The 20,897-nt window shown below is 42.2% G+C and overlaps 1 protein-coding gene across 1 annotated transcript in view; it reads right to left on the bottom strand.

Annotated features, from left to right (window-relative positions):
* Nucleotides 1-6,421: 6,421 nt before the first annotated feature.
* The window catches only part of LOC139753748 (uncharacterized), a 137,613-nt gene continuing 123,137 nt past the window's right edge, over nucleotides 6,422-20,897 (bottom strand). Inside the window, exon 12 of the mRNA XM_071670561.1 lies at nucleotides 6,422-7,941. Within this exon, the coding sequence (XP_071526662.1) occupies nucleotides 7,723-7,941 (219 nt within the window). The 3' untranslated portion in view covers nucleotides 6,422-7,722. The remainder of the gene's footprint in view (nucleotides 7,942-20,897) is intronic.

Below are 20,897 nucleotides of genomic sequence, written 5' to 3'. Positions count from 1 at the left end.
TCTGACTTGCAATCAACACCTATTCAGAACAGTCACTGTCTAGCCTGCAAACATAACAATCAACTAATGTCTGACTTGCAATCAACAACTATTCAGAACAGCTACTGTCTGATTTGCAAACATAACAATCAACAACTATTCAGAACAACTATTGTCTGACCTGCAAACATAACGATCAACAACTATTGTCTGACTTGGAAACATAACAATCAACAACTGTTCAGAACAATTATTGTCTGACTTGAAGATATAACAATCAACAACTATTCAGAACAACTACTGTCTGACTTGGAAACATAACAATCATCAGAACATGTTTTCTGACTTGCAAACATAACAATCAAAATCTATTCAGAACAACTACTGTTTGACTTGGAAACATAACAATCATCAGAACATGTTTTCTGACTTGCAAACATAACAATCAAAATCTATCCAGAACAACTGCTGTCTGACTTGGAAACATAACAATCATCAGAACATGTTTTCTGACTTGCAAACATAACAATCAAAATCTATTCAGAACAACTACTGTTTGACTTGGAAACATAACAATCATCAGAACATGTTTTCTGACTTGCAAACATAACAATCAAAATCTATTCAGAACAACTACTGTCTGACTTGGAAACATAACAATCATCAGAACATGTTTTCTGACTTGCAAACATAACAATCAAAATCTATTCAGAACAACTACTGTTTGACTTGGAAACATAAAAATCAACAAAAATTCAGAACAACTATTGTCTGATTTGGAAACATAACTATCAACAACTATATAGAACTATTGTTTGACTTGCAAACATAACAATCAATACCTATTCAGAACTACTATTGTATGACTCACAAACATAACACTCAACAACTATACAGAATAACTACTGTCTGAATTGCAAACATAAGAATCAACAAGGTCATTAGGTTCGATAGGGTTGAGGAACAAGTTAATTGAGATGTAAGTTTGGAGCAAAATTGGGGTATGTGAAGTGTTTTAGATATCGGGGAATGGACTTAGCAACAAGTGAAACCATGGAAGCAGAAGCAAATCACAGGGTGAGGGAGGGGGCGAAAGTTCTGGGATCAAAGAAGAATGTGTGGAAGGAGAGAACGTTATCTCGGAGAGAAAAAATAGGTATGTTTGAAAGAATAGTGGTTCCAACAACAATGTTATATGGTTGCAAGGCGTGGGCTATAGATAGGGTTGCATGGAGGAGGCTAGATGTGTTGGAAATGAAATGTTTGTGAGGACAATATGTGGTGTCAGGTGGTTTGATCGAGTAAGTAATGAAAGGGTAACAGAGATGTGTGGTAATAAAAAGAGTGTGGTTGAGAGAGTAGGAGAGGGTGTGTTGAAATGGTTTGGACACAAGGAGAGAATGAGCGAGAAAAGATTGACAAAGAGGATATAGGTGTAAGAAGTGTAGGGAACAAGAAGTGGGAGACCAAATTGGAGGTGGAAGCATGGAGTGAAAAAGATTTTGAGTGATTGGGGCCTGCACATACAGGAGGGTGAAAGGCATGCAAGGAATAGAGTGAATTGGAATGATGTGGTATACCGGGGTCAACGTGCTGTCAATGGATTGAACCAGGGCATGTGAGGCATCTGGGGTAAACCATGGAAGGGTCTGTGGGGCCTGGATGTGGATAGGGAGGTGCAGTTTTGGTGCATGTCACATGACAGCTAGAGACTGAGTGAGAACAAATGTGGTCATTTTTGTCTGTTTCCTGATGCTACCTCTCTGAAGTGATGCTATTTCCCATGTGGTGGGTGAGCATCAGGAAGGAATAAAGGCAAGTAAGTATGAGAGTAAGTGAGCTTGGAAAGGAGACTTGTGTGAGGAAGTACCAGGAGAGATTAAGTGCAGAATGGAAAAAGGTGAGAGCAGATGACATAAGGGGAGTGGGAGGGGAATGGGATGTATTTAGGGAATCAGTGATGGCTTGTGCAAAAGATGCCTGTGGCATGAGAAAGGTGGGAGGTGAGCAGATTAGGAGGGGTTGAGAGTGGTGGGATGAAGAAGTAAGATTGTTAATGAAAGAGAAGAGAGAGGCGTTTGGACAATTTTTGCAGGGAAGTAGTGCGAATAAATGGGAGATGTATAAAAGAAAGAGGCAAGAGGTCAAGAGGAAAGTGCAAGAGGCGAAAAAGAGGGCAAATGAGAGTTGGGATGAAAGAGTATCATAAAATTTTAGGGAGAATAATAAGATTTTTGGAAGGAGATAAATAACGTGCGTAAGATGAAAACAAATGGGAACATCGATGAAGAGGGCTAATGGGGAGGTAATAACAAGTAGTCATGAAGTGAGGAGATGGAGTGAGTATCATGAAGATTTGTTGAATGTGTGATGATAGAGTGGCAGATATAGGGTGTTTTGGTCGAGGTAGTGTGCAAAGTGAGAGGGTCAGGGAGAATGATTCGGTAAACAGAGAAGAGGTAGTGAAAACTTTGCAGAAGATAAAAGCCGGCAAGGCAGTGGGAATGGATGGTATTGCAGTGGAATCCATTAAAAAAGGGGGTGACTTTGTTGTTGACTGGTTGGTAAGGATACTCAATGCATGTATGGTTCATGGTAAAGTGCCTAAAGATTGGCAGAATGCATGCACAGTGCCATTGTACAAAGGCAAAGGGGATAAAGGTGTGTTCAAATTACAGAAATATAAGTTTGCTGAGTATTCCTGGGAAATTATATGGGAGGGTATTGATTGAGAGGGAAAAGGCATGTACAGAGCATCAGATTGAGGAAGAGCAGTGTGGTTTCAGAAGTGGTAGAGGATGTGCAGATCAGATGTTTGCTTTGAAGAAGTATGTGAGACTTGGAAAAACAGATGGATTTGTATGTAGCATTTATGGATCTGGAGAAGGCATATGATAAAGCTGATAGAGATGCTCTGTGGAAAGTACTAAGAGTATATGGTGTGGGAGGTAAGTTGCCAGAAGCAGTGAAAAGTATTTATCAAGGATGTATGGTATGTGTACGAGTATGAAGAGAGGAAAGTGATTGGTTCCCAGTGAACGTCGGTCTGCGGCAGGGGCGTGTGATGTCTCCATGGTTGTTTAATTTGTTTATGGATGGGGTTGTTAGGGAGGTGAATGAAAGAGTTTTGGAGAGAGGGGAAAGAATGCAATCTGTTGTGGACGAGAGGGCTTGGGAGGTGAGTCAGTTGTTTGCTGATGATACAGCGCTGGTGGCTGATTCGGGTGAGAAACTGCAGAAGTTAGTGACTGGGTTTGGTAAAGTGTGTGAAAGAAGAAAGCTGAGAGTAAATGTGAATTAGAGCAAGGTTATTAGGTTCAGTAGGGTTGAGTGACAAGTCAACTGGGAGATAAGTTTGAATGGAGAAAAACTGGAGGAAGTGAAGTGTTTTAGATATCTGGGAGTGGATTTAACAGCGGATGGAACCATGGAAGCAGAAGTGAGTCACAGGGTGGGGAGGGGGTGAAGGTTCTGGGAGCGTTGAAGAATGTGTTGAAGGCGAGAAATGTTTTCTCGGAGAAAAAATGGGTATGTTTGAAGGAATAGTAGTTCCAACAATATTATATGGTTGCGAGGCATGGGCTATAGATAGGGTTGTGCAGAGCAGGGTGGATGTGTTGGCAATGAGATGTTTGAGGACAATATGTGGTGTGAGGTGGTTTGATCGAGTAAGTAATGAAAGGGTAAAAGAGATGTGTGGTAATAAAAAGAGTGTGTTTAATAGGGCAGAAGATGGAGTACTGAAATGGTTTGGTCACATGGAGAGAATGAGTGAGGAAAGATTGACAAAGATGTATGTGTCAGGTGTGGAGGGAATGAGAAGTGGGAGACCAAATTGGAGGTGGAAAGATTGAGTGAAAAAGATTTTGAGCAATTAGCGCCTGAACATACAGGAGGGTGAAAGGCGTGCAAGGAATAGAAGGAATTGGAATGATGTGGTATACCGAGGTTGACGTGCAGTCAATGGAGTGAACCAAGGCATGTGAAGCGTCTGGAGGAAACCATGGAAAGTTTTGTGGGGCCTGCATAAGGAAAAGGAGTTGTGGTTTCGGTGCATTACAGATGACAGTTAGAGACTGAGTGTGAACGAATGTGGCCTTTGTTGTCTTTTCCTAGTGCTACCTTGCAGGCAGGTGGTGGGAGGGGATGCCATTTCATGTGTAGCGGGATGGTGGTGAGAATGGATGAAGGTAGCAAGTATGAATATGTACATGTTTATATGTCTGTGTATGTATATGCGTAAGACAAGGTAACAAATGGGAACATCAGTGAAGGGGGCTAATGGGGAGGTGATAACAAGTAGTGGTGATGTGAGAAGGAGATGGAGTGAGTATTTTGAAGGTTTGTTGAATGTGTTTGATGATAGAGTGGCAGATATAGGGTCTTTTGTTTGAGGTGGTGTGCAAAGTGAGAGGGTGAGGGAGAATGATTTAGTAAACAAAGAAGAGGTGGTAAAAGCTTTGTGGAAGATGAAAGCCGGCAAGGCAGCAGGTTTGGATGGTATTGCAGTGGAATTTATTAAAAACGGGGGGTGACAGTATTTTTGACTGGTTGGTAAGGTTATTTTATGTATGTATGACTCATGGTGAGGTGCCTGATTATTTGGTGGAATGCTTGCACAGTGCCATTGTACAAAGGCAAAGGGGATAAAAGTGAGTGCTCAAATTATGGGGGTATAAGTGTTTTAGATATCTGGGAGTGGATTTGGCAGTGGATGGAACCATGGAAGCGGAAATGAATCATAGGGTGGGGGAGGGGCGAAAGTTCTGGGAGCGTTGAAAGATGTGTGGAAGTCGAGAACATTATCTTGGAAAGCAAAAATGTTTGAAGGAATAGTGGTTTCAACAATGTTAAATGGTTGCGAGGCGTGGGCTATAGATAGAGTTGTGCGGAGGAGGGTGGATGTGTTGGAAATGAGATGTTTGAGGACATGTGTGGTGTGAGGTGGTTTGATCGAGTAAGTAATGAAAGGGTAAGAGAGATGTGTGGTAATAAAAAAAAAAGTGTGGTTGAGAGAGCAGAAGAGGGTGTTTTGAAATGGTTTGGTCACATGGAGAGAATAAATAAGGAGAGATTGACAAAGAGTATATGTGTGTCAGAGGTGGAGGGAACGAGAAGTGGGAGACCAAATTGGAGGTGGAAAGATGGAGTGAAAAAGATTTTGAGTGATCGGGGCCTGAATATGTGGGAGGGTGAAAGGCGTGCAAGGAATAGAGTGAATTGGAACACCATGAAAGACAAAAAAGGCCACATTCACTCACTCATTCTCAAGCTGTAATGTGCAATGCACTGAAACCACAGCTCCCTATCCACAACCAGGTCCCATATACCTTCCCATGGTTTACCACAGATATTTCACATGCTCTGGTTCAGTCTATAGACAGCACATCAACCCCAGTATACCACATTGTTTCAATTCACTTTATTCTGTGCACACCCTTCTCCCTCCTGCATGTTCAGGCCCTGATTGCTCAAAATCTTTTCACTCCAACCTTCTATCCCCAATTTGGTCTCCCGCTTTTCCTTGTTCCCTAATCTCTGACACATATCCTCTTTGTCAACCTTTCTTCACTCATTCTCTCCATATAAACAAATCATTTTCAACACACCCTCTTCTCTCTCCACACTCTTTTTATTTCCACACATCTCTCTTACCCTTTCATTACTTACTTGATCAAACCACCTCACACCACATATTGTCCTTAAACATTTCATTTCCACCACATCCGACCTCCCCTGTGCAACCCTATCTATACATATACACATACACCTGGGTTGACTGTGGATGAAATGCTAAGTCAGAATTTGAATGTTTGTGGGCTCATGCCTGTGCACCCTATGAACATGTCAGGGTCTGTAACACTAACTGCTACACCATGGTAGTTCATTGTTTATTTTAGCACATTCTACCTTTATTACAAAAATGTAAAACAACATTCAACAGTTACAGAGCCATAACTTACCAAAGTTCTTTCTTATGAATTTTTCATATGCCTCTACCAAATGCAATGAAATGGCATTTTTTTTCTAAAATCATATCTACTTGTCTGAAATTTCATACTTTAAACAAACTTTTGACCATGGTCAATTCATGAAGAACATAAGACTATTATCCTAACTTAGCAAAGCTAGTCACAATCACCTTACACCAAACACAACCTAGCTGAGAGCTGATCACTGTTGCTAAGCAACCCACATATGATGTTTAGAGAGCTGGTTAATCTGACCCTGCATCCTGGCCTGAAAGACTACTCTGACCCTGTATCCTGGCCTGAAAAACTCAGAAGTTACTTTTATGTAGACCAACAAAAAATTTCATTTTCCACAAGTCCTCTTAAACAATAACAAATAGTGAGGAGGACACCAGTCCTCGCTTTCTTGGCAGTATTCAGCTTGTCTGTTCATGGTGCTCATCAATTCAACATGGATAGTAATAACCAACTTCATCGAACCCTGAGTTTTTATTATAAAGATTTTCAACAATGAATGCCTTAAAATCATATCTAGAATATCACAGATAGTTTTGGAATTATATAATTTATGTGACCTTTATAATATAGAACAAAACATGCTGTAATTTCTTCAATAACGAAGTCCTAAAATTTCTGTTTCTAATTAATTGTTAATCATGTCTATATGAGAAAAACGGAGAGATTATACATTTAAAATAATCACACTGTTTTACACCTGAAGTAAAAGTAAGGCAAGATATATCTTACAAAAATGAAACAGGATGGAAATTCAATTCTTCTCCACACCTGATAACATGGCCATCTACCAATATTCAAACTATGAGGGTAACTTTACTCCACAGAGGTATAATGCCTGCTGTCCAGATGACTGAAGTAACCCATGAAAAAATCAACCCTTACCACTGCATCAAGTCACCAGCAGAAAAGTTCCTGACAAAAGAATGTTCATAATATCACGCTTAATATCTTGTAAAGTTTTCCCAATTGCAAAGAAGTGAGGTAGTTTAATCCAAGTCATCACTGTGTATATGGTGTCTATGATTAACCTGACTAACTCATCATATGCAAGATGCTTGACCAGGGATACCATGTTTTCACATACACATATAATACAGCCAGATTTAACCCAAGTGAGCAACTATACAAGTAATAAAATAAGGATTAAGCTACATTTTCCAATATACAGATCTTACACTCAATTAATCAATGTCAAGAACTATACATGTGCTGAAGCCATTACAACTTAGATGGTGCATGGTCAAAAACATAATGACTGGAATCTGGAAATCAGTTCTGAATGGCTGGCCCAAGTAACATGAAAGTGGTCCATACCATGGTATTGGTATGACTTCTTGTTACATCTGATACATCTAACAGGGTATTTGTCCCTTAACAGCAAGGTAGCCCATTCAAAACCCATACTAAGTAACAGCTGCAGCATATCTCTCAAATGCATTCTTCCAGTTACATATGCTACACCACAAGTATACCTGAGAGCCTTAACACATCTCTTCAACTGAGTATGGCTTTTCGTATTCTCACCTGTCAATCACATAATCAAATACTTCATACAATAACTAAAATTTCAAACAGGACACCATCAGCAAGTTAAACTTTTCATACTCTTCAGATCAATAATCTGTTATGAAACACACCAGCAATATCACTCCAGTGCTTTCAAATGGTAGTGAAGATGATGAAGACAGTTCTAAAAGAACCCTCCAGTCCACATTGCCCTATTTCATGCATTAAACTTCAAGTCTAAATTCAATTAAGCATTACTTAAACAAGCAGTTTCAAGAGGTGTACCTAGTCCGTAATCTGTGAAGATTTCAAATTCTGGTCGAGCATTAGTAAGAGCACTCAGGACGTGGTGGAGAGTGATATCCTGGGGAGGCACCAAGGAAGGCCAAGAGGAGGGCTCTGCAGCACTTCCCCATGCCTCCGAATGGGATGATCGGAGCAGATCTTCCATTAGGCTAAGCATTGCCTGTAGGAGGAGACATCATTAATCATAAAAATCCGGGACTGCTTCTCTTGGGTTTCTGCTGTTTCAGACTGTACTCCAAGCAGAAGCAAAGAAATGATGGACTCTTTAGAATGAAGAAATTCCTTTACAGGACTGGACATCTTTTTGTCCACTGATAATGATACCATTGCAATGTAGATGACTTTTCCCTAGCAGAGTTACCACTTTCAGGTGGAGTCCAATAACAACGGAGAAGACATGTACAGATATTACAGAAACCTACAAACCCTACTATGTGGTTTGAGGCAGCAATCCATGCAAGTGCACAGATATGATATACTCTACTTCAGCGAAAAGATCCCTGAAAACACTATGCTGCGTAGACGACACAACTTCAGGTGGTTGTAACATCTAACCACAAACTTATTAAAGCAGCTGCAGAGATGACCTTTTAGCAAGTTTGTACTGTCAGACAACAATCTCATGGAAAAACTTTCCACTTCAAAGAAATCAATCCTTTACCTGCTACTGCCTGTGTCACATGCCTGAAACTGCAGGAACTCCTAGAGAAGGGGGTCCTTGAGGCTATATATTAACAAATTTTACACACAAACATACATATTTATATTCTATCATACTTAACTGGTCTCCCGCATTAGTGAGGTAGTGCAATAAAACAGATGATGAACGGCCCAACCCACCCACATACACATGTATATACATACATGTCCACACACGCACATATATATACCTATACATTTCAACATATACATATATAAATACATACACAAACATATACATATATACACATGTAAAAAATGCATACTTGCTGCCTATATTCATTCCCATATACCCACATATACATGTATATACATAAACACACAAACACACACACACACATATTTTTTTTTTTTTTTTATTATTATACTTTGTCGCTGTCTCCCACGTTTGCGAGGTAGCGCAAGGAAACAGACGAAAGAAATGGCCCAACTCCCCCCATACACACGTATATACATACGCCCACACACGCAAATATACATACCTACACAGCTTTCCATGGTTTACCCCAGACGCTTCACATGCCTTGATTCAATCCACTGACAGCACGTCAACCCCGGTATACCACATCACTCCAATTCACTCTATTCCTTGCCCTCCTTTCACCCTCCTACATGTTCAGGCCCCGATCACACAAAATCTTTTTCACTCCATCTTTCCACCTCCAATTTGGTCTCCCTCTTCTCCTCGTTCCCTCCACCTCCGACACATATATCCTCTTGGTCAATCTTTCCTCACTCATTCTCTCCATGTGCCCAAACCACTTCAAAACACCCTCTTCTGCTCTCTCAACCACGCTCTTTTTATTTCCACACATCTCTCTTACCCTTACGTTACTCACTCGATCAAACCACCTCACACCACACATTGTCCTCAAACATTTCATTTCCAGCACATCCATCCTCCTGCGCACAACTCTATCCATAGCCCACGCCTCGCAACCATACAACATTGTTGGAACCACTATTCCTTCAAACATACCCATTTTTGCTTTCCGAGATAATGTTCTCGACTTCCAAACATTCTTCAAGGCCCCCAGAATTTTCACCCCCTCCCCCACCCTATGATCCACTTCCGCTTCCATGGTTCCATCCGCTGCCAGATCCACTCCCAGATATCTAAAACACTTCACTTCCTCCAGTTTTTCTCCATTCAAACTCACCTCCCAATTGACTTGACCCTCAACCCTACTGTACCTAATAACCTTGCTCTTATTCACATTTACTCTTAACTTTCTTCTTCCACACACTTTACCAAACTCAGTCACCAGCTTCTGCAGTTTCTCACATGAATCAGCCACCAGCGCTGTATCATCAGCGAACAACAACTGACTCACTTCCCAAGCTCTCTCATCCCCAACAGACTTCATACTTGCCCCTCTTTCCAAAACTCTTGCATTTACCTCCCTAACAACCCCATCCTTAAACAAATTAAACAACCATGGAGACATCACACACCCCTGCCGCAAACCTACATTCACTGAGAACCAATCACTTTCCTCTCTTCCTACACGTACACATGCCTTACATCCTCGATAAAAACTTTTCACTGCTTCTAACAACTTTCCTCCCACACCATATATTCTTAATACCTTCCACAGAGCATCTCTATCAACTCTATCATATGCCTTCTCCAGATCCATAAATGCTACATACAAATCCATTTGCTTTTCTAAGTATTTCTCACATACATTCTTCAAAGCAAACACCTGATCCACACATCCTCTACCACTTCTGAAACCACACTGCTCTTCCCCAATCTGATGCTCTGTACATGCCTTCACCCTCGCAATCAATACCCTCCCATATAATTTACCAGGAATATACATATATATATATATATATATATATATATATTTTTTTTTTTTTTTATACTTTGTCGCTGTCTCCCGCGTTTGCGAGGTAGCGCAAGGAAACAGACGAAAGAAATGGCCCAACCCTCCCCATACACATGTACATACACACGTCCACACACGCAAATATACATACCTACACAGCTTTCCATGGTTTACCCCGGACGCTTCACATGCCTTGATTCAATCCACTGACAGCACGTCAACCCCTGTATACCACATCGCTCCAATTCACTCTATTCCTTGCCCTCCTTTCACCCTCCTGCATGTTCAGGCCCCGATCACACAAAATCCTTTTCACTCCATCTTTCCACCTCCAATTTGGTCTCCCTCTTCTCCTCGTTCCCTCCACCTCCGACACATATATCCTCTTGGTCAATCTTTCCTCACTCATTCTCTCCATGTGCCCAAACCATTTCAAAACACCCTCTTCTGCTCTCTCAACCACGCTCTTTTTATTTCCACACATCTCTCTTACCCTTACGTTACTTACTCGATCAAACCACCTCACACCACACATTGTCCTCAAACATCTCATTTCCAGCACATCCATCCTCCTGCGCACAACTCTATCCATAGCCCACGCCTCGCAACCATACAACATTGTTGGAACTACTATTCCTTCAAACATACCCATTTTTGCTTTCCGGGATAATGTTCTCGACTTCCACACATTTTTCAAGGCTCCCAAAATTTTCGCCCCCTCCCCCACCCTATGATCCACTTCCGCTTCCATGGTTCCATCCGCTGACAGATCCACTCCCAGATATCTAAAACACTTCACTTCCTCCAGTTTTTCTCCATTCAAACTCACCTCCCAATTGACTTGACCCTCAACCCTACTGTACCTAATAACCTTGCTCTTATTCACATTTACTCTTAACTTTCTTCTTCCACACACTTTACCAAACTCCGTCACCAGCTTCTGCAGTTTCTCACATGAATCCGCCACCAGCGCTGTATCATCAGCGAACAACAACTGACTCACTTCCCAAGCTCTCTCATCCCCAACAGACCTCATACTTGCCCCTCTTTCCAAGACTCTTGCATTTACCTCCCTAACAACCCCATCCATAAACAAATTAAACAACCATGGAGACATCACACACCCCTGCCGCAAACCTACATTCACTGAGAACCAATCACTTTCCTCTCTTCCTACACGTACACATGCCTTACATCCTCGATAAAAACTTTTCACTGCTTCTAACAACTTGCCTCCCACACCATATATTCTTAATACCTTCCACAGAGCATCTCTATCAACTCTATCATATGCCTTCTCCAGATCCATGAATGCTACATACAAATCCATTTGCTTTTCTAAGTATTTCTCACATACATTCTTCAAAGCAAACACCTGATCCACACATCCTCTACCACTTCTGAAACCACACTGCTCTTCCCCAATCTGATGCTCTGTACATGCCTTCACCCTCTCAATCAATACCCTCCCATATAATTTACCAGGAATACTCAACAAACTTATACCTCTGTAATTTGAGCACTCACTCTTATCCCCTTTGCCTTTGTACAATGGCACTATGCACGCATTCCGCCAATCCTCAGGCACCTCACCATGAGTCATACATACATTAAATAACCTTACCAACCAGTCGACAATACAGTCACCCCCTTTTTTAATAAATTCCACTGCAATACCATCCAAACCTGCTGCCTTGCCGGCTTTCATCTTCCGCAAAGCTTTTACTACCTCTTCTCTGTTTACCAAATCATTTTCCCTAACCCTCTCACTTTGCACACCACCTCGACCCAAACACCCTATATCTGCCACTCTGTCATCAGACACATTCAACAAACCTTCAAAATACTCATTCCATCTCCTTCTCACATCACCACTACTTGTTATCACCTCCCCATTTACGTCCTTCACTGAAGTTCCCATTTGCTCCCTTGTCTTACGCACCCTATTTACCTCCTTCCAGAACATCTTTTTATTCTCCCTAAAATTTACTGATAGTCTCTCACCCCAACTCTCATTTGCCCTTTTTTTCACCTCTTGCACCTTTCTCTTGACCTCCTGTCTCTTTCTTTTATACTTCTCCCACTCAATTGCATTTTTTCCCTGCAAAAATCGTCCAAATGCCTCTCTCTTCTCTTTCACTAATACTCTTACTTCTTCATCCCACCACTCACTACCCTTTCTAAACAGCCCACCTCCCACTCTTCTCATGCCACAAGCATCTTTTGCGCAATCCATCAGTGATTCCCTAAATACATCCCATTCCTCCCCCACTCCCCTTACTTCCATTGTTCTCACCTTTTTCCATTCTGTACACAGTCTCTCCTGATACTTCTTCACACAGGTCTCCTTCCCAAGCTCACTTACTCTCACCACCTTCTTCACCCCAACATTCACTCTTCTTTTCTGAAAACCCATACTAATCTTCACCTTAGCCTCCACAAGATAATGATCAGACATCCCTCCAGTTGCACCTCTCAGCACATTGACATCCATAAGTCTCTCTTTCGCACGCCTGTCAATTAACACGTAATCCAATAACGCTCTCTGGCCATCTCTCCTACTTACATAAGTATACTCAAGGGTAAAGGGGAAGAGTGGTTTGGAAATGTCTGGGGAGTGAAGTCAGGGGTTAGTGAGAGGACAAGAGCAAGGGAAGGAGTAGCAATACTCCTGAAACAGGAGTTGTGGGAGTATGTGATAGAATGTAAGAAAATAAATTCCCGATTAATATGGGTAAAATTGAAAGTTGATGGAGAGAGGTGGGTGATTATTGGTGCATATGCACCTGGGCATGAGAAGAAAGATCATGAGAGGCAAGTGTTTTGGGAGCAGCTAAATGAGTGTGTTAGCGGTTTTGATGCACGAGACCGGGTTATAGTGATGGGTGATTTGAATGCAAAGGTGAGTAATGTGGCAGTTGAGGGAATAATTGGTATGCATGGGGTGTTCAGTGTTGTAAATGGAAATGGTGAAGAGCTTGTAGATTTATGTGCTGAAAAAGGACTGATGATTGGGAATACCTGGTTTAAAAAGCGAGATATATATATATATATATATATATATATATATATATATATATTTTTTTTTTTGCTTTGTCGCTGTCTCCCGCGTTTGCGAGGTAGCGCAAGGAAACAGACGAAAGAAATGGCCCAACCCACCCCCATACACATGTATATACATACGTCCACACACGCAAATATACATACCTACACAGCTTTCCATGGTTTACCCCAGACGCTTCACATGCCTTGATTCAATCCACTGACAGCACGTCAACCCCGGTATACCACATCGATCCAATTCACTCTATTCCTTGCCCTCCTTTCACCCTCCTGCATGTTCAGGCCCCGATCACAAAATCTTTTTCACTCCATCTTTCCACCTCCAATTTGGTCTCCCACTTCTCCTCGTTCCCTCCACCTCCGACACATATATCCTCTTGGTCAATCTTTCCTCACTCATTCTCTCCATGTGCCCAAACCATTTCAAAACACCCTCTTCTGCTCTCTCAACCACGCTCTTTTTATTTCCACACATCTCTCTTACCCTTACGTTACTTACTCGATCAAACCACCTCACACCACACATTGTCCTCAAACATCTCATTTCCAGCACATCCACCCTCCTGCGCACAACTCTATCCATAGCCCACGCCTCGCAACCATACAACATCGTTGGAACCACTATTCCTTCAAACATACCCATTTTTGCTTTCCGAGATAATGTTCTCGATTTCCACACATTCTTCAAGGCTCCCAGAATTTTCGCCCCCTCCCCCACCCTATGATCCACTTCCGCTTCCATGGTTCCATCCGCTGCCAGATCCACTCCCAGATATCTAAAACACTTTACTTCCTCCAGTTTTTCTCCATTCAAACTTACCTCCCAATTGACTTGACCCTCAACCCTACTGTACCTAATTACCTTGCTCTTATTCACATTTACTCTTAACTTTCTTCTTTCACACACTTTACCAAACTCAGTCACCAGCTTCTGCAGTTTCTCACATGAATCAGCCACCAGCGCTGTATCATCAGCAAACAACAACTGACTCACTTCCCAAGCTCTCTCATCCCCAACAGACTTCATACTTGCCCCTCTTTCCAAAACTCTTGCATTCACCTCCCTAACAACCCCATCCATAAACAAATTAAACAACCATGGAGACATCACACACCCCTGCCGCAAACCTACATTCACTGAGAACCAATCACTTTCCTCTCTTCCTACACGTACACATGCCTTACATCCTCGATAAAAACTTTTCACTGCTTCTAACAACTTGCCTCCCACATCATATATTCTTAATATCTTCCACAGAGCATCTCTATCAACTCTATCATATGCCTTCTCCAGATCCATAAATGCTACATACAAATCCATTTGCTTTTCTAAGTATTTCTCACATACATTCTTCAAAGCAAACACCTGATCCACACATCCTCTACCACTTCTGAAACCAAACTGCTCTTCCCCAATCTGATGCTCTGTACATGCCTTCACCCTCTCAATCAATACCCTCCCATATAATTTACCAGGAATACTCAACAAACTTATACCTCTGTAATTTGAGCACTCACTCTTATCCCCTGTGCCTTTGTACAATGGCACTATGCACGCATTCCGCCAATCCTCAGGCACCTCACCATGAGTCATACATACATTAAATAACCTTACCAACCAGTCAACAATACAGTCATCCCCTTTTTTAATAGATTCCACTGCAATACCATCCAAACCTACTGCCTTGCCGGCTTTCATCTTCCGCAAAGCTTTTACTACCTCTTCTCTGTTTACCAAATCATTTTCCCTAACCCTCTCACTTTGCACACCACCTCGACCAAAACACCCTATATCTGCCACTCTATCATCAAACACATTCAACAAACCTTCAAAATACTCACTCCATCTCCTTCTCACATCACCACTACTTGTTATCACCTCCCCATTAGCGCCCTTCACTGAAGTTCCCATTTGCTCCCTTGTCTTACGCACTTTATTTACCTCCTTCCAGAACATCTTTTTATTCTCCCTAAAGTTTAATGATACTCTCTCACCCCAACTCCCATTTGCCCTCTTTTTCACCTCTTGCACCTTTCTCTTGACCTCCTGTCTCTTTCTTTTATACATCTCCCACTCAATTACATTTTTTCCCTGCAAAAATCGTCCAAATGCCTCTCTCTTCTCTTTTACTAATAATCTTACTTCTTCATCCCACCACTCACTACCCTTTCTAATCAACCCACCTCCCACGCTTCTCATGCCACAAGCATCTTTTGTGCACTCCATCACTGATTCCCTAAATACATCCTATTCCTCCCCCACTCTCCTTACCTCCATATATATATGGTTGTTTAATTTGTTCATGGATGGGGTTGTTAGGGAGGTGAATGCAAGAGTTTTGGAAAGAGGGGCAAGTATGAAGTCTGTTGTGGATGAGAGAGCTTGGGAAGTGAGTCATTTGTTGTTCACTGATGATGATACAGTGCTGGTGGCTGATTCATGTGAGAAACTGCAGAAGCTGGTGACTGAGTTTGGTAAAGTGTGTGAAAGAAGAAAGTTAAGAGTAAATGTGAATAAGAGCAAGGTTATTAGGTACAGTAGGGTTGAGGGTCAAGTCAATAGGGAGGTAAGTTTGAATGGAGAAAAACTGGAGGAAGTAAAGTGTTTTAGATATCTGGGAGTGGATCTGGCAGTGGATGGAACCATGGAAGCGGAAGTGAATCATAGGGTGGGGAGGGGGCAAAAATCCTGGGAGCCTTAAAGAATGTGTGGAAGTCGAGAACATTATCTCAGAAAGCAAAAATGGGTATGTTTGAAGGAATAGTGGTTCCAACAATGTTGTATGGTTGCGAGGCGTGGGCTATGGATAGAGTTGTGCGCAGGAGGATGGATGTGCTGGAAATGAGATGTTTGAGGACAATGTGTGGTGTGAGGTGGTTTGATCGAGTAAGTAATGTAAGGGTAAGAGAGATGTGTGGAAATAAAAAGAGCGTGGTTGAGAGAGCAGAAGACAGTGTTTTGAAATGGTTTGGGCACATGGAGAGAATGAGTGAGGAAAGATTGACCAAGAGGATATATGTGTCGGAGGTGGAGGGAACGAGGAGAGTGGGAGACCAAATTGGAGGTGGAAAGATGGAGTGAAAAAGATTTTGAGTGATCGAGGCCTGAACATGCAGGAGGGTGAAAGGCAGGCAAGGAATAGAGTGAATTGGATCGATGTGGTATACCAGGGTTGACGTGCTGTCAGTGGACTGATGCAGGGCATGTGAAGCGTCTGGGATAAACCATGGAAAGTTGTGTGGGGCCTGGATGTGGAAAGGGAGCTGTGGTTTCGGGCATTATTGCATGACAGCTAGAGACTGAGTGTGAACGAATGGGGTCTTTGTTGTCTTTTCCTAGCGCTACCTCGCACACATGAGGGGGGAGGGGGATGGTATTCCATGTGTGGCGAGGTGGCGATGGGAATGAATAAAGGCAGACAGTGTGAATTGTGTGCATGGGTATATATGCATGTGTCTGTGTGTGTATATATATGTGTACACTGAGATGTATAGGTATGTATATTTGCGTGTATGGACGTGTATGTACATACATGTGTATGGGGGTGGGTTGGGCCATTTCTTTCGTCTGTTTCCTTGCGCTACCTCGCAAACCCGGGAGACAGCGACAAAGCAAAATAATAATAATAATAAAATATTTTTTTATTTTTTTTTATAAATATATTTATTTATTTATTCATTTTGCTTTGTCGCTGTCTCCCACATTTGCGAGGTTGCGCAAGGAAACAGACGAAAGAAATGGCCCAACCCACCCCCATACACATGTATATACATACACGTCCACACACACAAATATACATACCTTTACATCTCAATGTACACAATTATATACACACACAGACACATACATATATACCCATGCACACAATTCACACTCTCTGCCTTTATTCATTCCTATCGCCACCTCGCCACACATGGAATACCATCCCCCTCCCCCCTCATGTGTGCGAGGTAGCGCTAGGAAAAGACAACAAAGGCCACATTCGTTCACACTCAGTCTCTAGCTGTCATGTAATAATGCACTGGAACCACAGCTCTCTTTCCACATCCAGGCCCCACAGAACTTTCCATGGTTTACCCCAGATGCTTCACATGCCCTGCATCAGTCGATTGACAGCAAGTCAACCCCAGTATACCACATGGTTCCAATTCACTCTATTCCTTGCACACCTTTCACCCTCCTGCATGTTCAGGCCCCAATCACTCAAAATCTTTTTCACTCCATCTTTTCACCTCCAATTTGGTCTCCCACTTCTCCTCATTCCCTCAACCTCTGACACATATATCCTCTTGGTCAGTCTTTCCTTACTCATTCTCTCCATGTGACCAAACCATTTCAAAACACCCTCTTCAGCTCTCTCAACCACACTCTTTTTACCACCACACATTTCTCTCACCCTTTCATTACTTAATCAAACCACCTCACACCACATATTGTCCTCAGACATCTCATTTCCAGCACATCCACCCTCCTCCACACAACTCTATCCATAGCCCATGCCTCGCAACCATATAACATTGTTGGAACCACTATTCCTTCAAACATACCCATTTTTTCTTTCCGAGATAATGTTCTTGACTTCCACACATTCTTCAATGCTCCCAGAACTTTCACCCCCTCCCCATCCTATGATTCACTTCCGCTTCCATGGTTCCATCCACTGCCAAATCCACTCCCAGATATCTAAAACAATTCACTTCCTCCAGTTTTTCTCCATTCAAACTTACCCCACAATTGACTTGTCCCTCAACCTACTGTACCTAATAACCTTGCTCTTATTCACATTTACTCTCAGTTTTCTTCTTTCACACACTTTATCAAACTCAGTCACCAGCTTCTGCAGTTTCTCATCCGAATCAGCCACCAGCGCTGTATCATCAGCGAACCATAACTGACTCACTTCCCAAGCTCTCTCATCCACAACAGACTGCATACTTGCCCCTCTTTCCAAAACTCTTGCATTCACCTCCCTAACAACCCCATCCATAAACAAATTAAACAACCATGGAGACATCACGCACCCCCGCTGCAAACCAACATTCACTGAGAACAAATCACTTTCCTCTCTTCCTACATGTACACATGCCTTACATCCTTGATAAAAAATTTTCACTGCTTCTAACAACTTACCTCCCACACCATATATTCTTAATACCTTCCACAGAGCATCTCTATCAACTCTATCATATCCCTTCTCCAGATCCATAAATGCTACATACAAATCCATTTGCTTTTCTAGGTATTTCTCACATACATTCTTCAAAGCAAACACCTGATCCACACATTCTCTACCACTTCTGAAACCACACTGCTCTTCCCCAATCTGATGCTCTGTACATGCCTTCACCCTCTCAATCAATACCCTCCCATACAATTTAACAGGAATACCCAACAAACTTATACCTCTGAAATTTGAGCACTCACTTTTATCCACCTTTGCCTTTGTACAATGGCACTATGCAAGCATTCCGCCAATTCTCAGGCACCTCACCATGAGTCATACATACATTAAATAACCTTACCAACCAGCCAACAATAAAGTCACCCCCTTTTTTAATGCATTCCACTGCAATACCATCCAAACCCGCTACCTTGCCAGCTTCCATCTTCCGCAAAGCTTTTATTACCTCTTCTCTGTTTAACAAATCATTCTCCCTAACCCTCTCACTTTGCACACCACCTCAACCAAAACACCCCATATCTGCAACTCTATCATCAAACACATTCAACAAACCTTCAAAATACTCACTACATCTCCTTCTCACATCATCACTACTTGTTATCACCTCCCCATTAGCCCCAGCCCCTTTCACTGAAGTTCCCATTTATTCCCTTGTCTTATGCACTTTGTTTACCTCCTTCCAAAACATCTTTTTATTCTCCCTAAAATTTAATGATACTCTCTCACTCCAACTCTCTTTTGCCCTCTTTTTCACCTCTTGCACCTTTCTCTTGACCTCCTGCCTCTTTCTTTTATACATCTCCCAGTCATTTGCATTATTTCCATGCAAAAATCGTCCAAATGCCTCTCTCTCTTCTATTTCACTAATAATCTTCTTCATCCCACCACTCACTACCCTTTCTAATCTGACCACCTCCCACGCTTTTCATGCCACAAGCATCTTTTGCGCAAGCCATCACTGCTTCCCTAAATACATCCCATTCCTCCCCCACTCCCCTTACCTCCTTTGTTCTCACCTTTTTCCATTCTGTACTCATTCTCTCCTGGCACTTCCTCAAACAAGTCTCCTTCCCAAGCTCACTTACTCTCACCACTCTCTTCACCCCAACTTTCTCTCTTCTTTTCTGAAAACCTCTACAAATCTTCACTTTCACCTCCACAAGATAATGATCAGACATCCCTCCAGTTGCACCGCTCAGCACATTAACATCCACAAGTCTCTCTTTTGCGCGCCTATCAATTAACACATAATCCAATAACGCTCTCTGGCCATCTCTCCTACTTACATATGTAAACTTATGTATATCTCTCTTTCTAAACCAGGTATTCCCAATCACCAGTCCTTTTTCAGCACATAAATCTACAAGCCCTTCACCATTTCCATTTACAACACTGAACATCCCATGTACACCAATTATTCCCTCAACTGCCACATTACTCACCTTTGTATTCAAATCACCCATCACTATAACCCAATCTCGTGCATCAGAACTACTAACACCCTCACTCAGCTGCTCCCAAAACACTTGCCTCTCATGATCTTTCTTCTCATGCCCAGGTGCATATGCACCAATAACCACCCATCTCTCTCCATCCACTTTCAGTTTTACCCATATCAATCTAGAGTTTACTTTCTTACACTCTATCACATACTCCCACCACTCCTGTTTCAGGAGTAGTGCTACTCCTTCCCTTGCTCTTGTCCTTTCACTCACCCCTGACTTTACTCCCTAGACATTCCCAAACCACTTTTCCCCTTTACCCCTGAGCTTCGTTTCACTCAGAGCCAAAACATCCAGGTTCCTTTCCTCAAACATACTACCTATCTCTCCTTTTTCTCATCTTGGTTACATCCACACACATCTAGACACCCCAATCTGAGGCTTTGAGGAGGATGAGCACTCCCCGCATGACTCCTTCTGTTTCCCCTTTTAGAAAATTAAAATACAAGGAAGGGAGGGTTTCCAGCCCCCTGCTCCTGTCCCCTTTAGTCACCTTCTATGACACGTGAGGAATGCATGGGAAGTATTCTTTCTCCCCTATCCCCTATTTATCTCCCCGATTTATCTATTATACTTTATCGCTGTCTCCTGCATTAGCGAGGTAGCGCAAGGAAACAGACGAAAGAATGGCCCAACCCACCCAGATTCACATGTATAAACATATACGCCCACATACACACATGTATATACCTATACATTTCAACGTATACATACATATACATACAAAGACATATACATATATACACATGTACATATTCACACTTGCTGCCCTCATCCATTCCTGTCGCCACCACATCACACATGAAATGGTACGCCCCTCCCCCTGCGTGTGTG

The sequence above is a fragment of the Panulirus ornatus genome, chromosome 15 (genome assembly GCF_036320965.1).
Source record: "Panulirus ornatus isolate Po-2019 chromosome 15, ASM3632096v1, whole genome shotgun sequence".
In the NCBI taxonomy this organism is placed as follows: Eukaryota; Metazoa; Arthropoda; class Malacostraca; order Decapoda; family Palinuridae; genus Panulirus; species Panulirus ornatus.
This window is presented reverse-complemented; position numbering and strand designations above follow the sequence as displayed.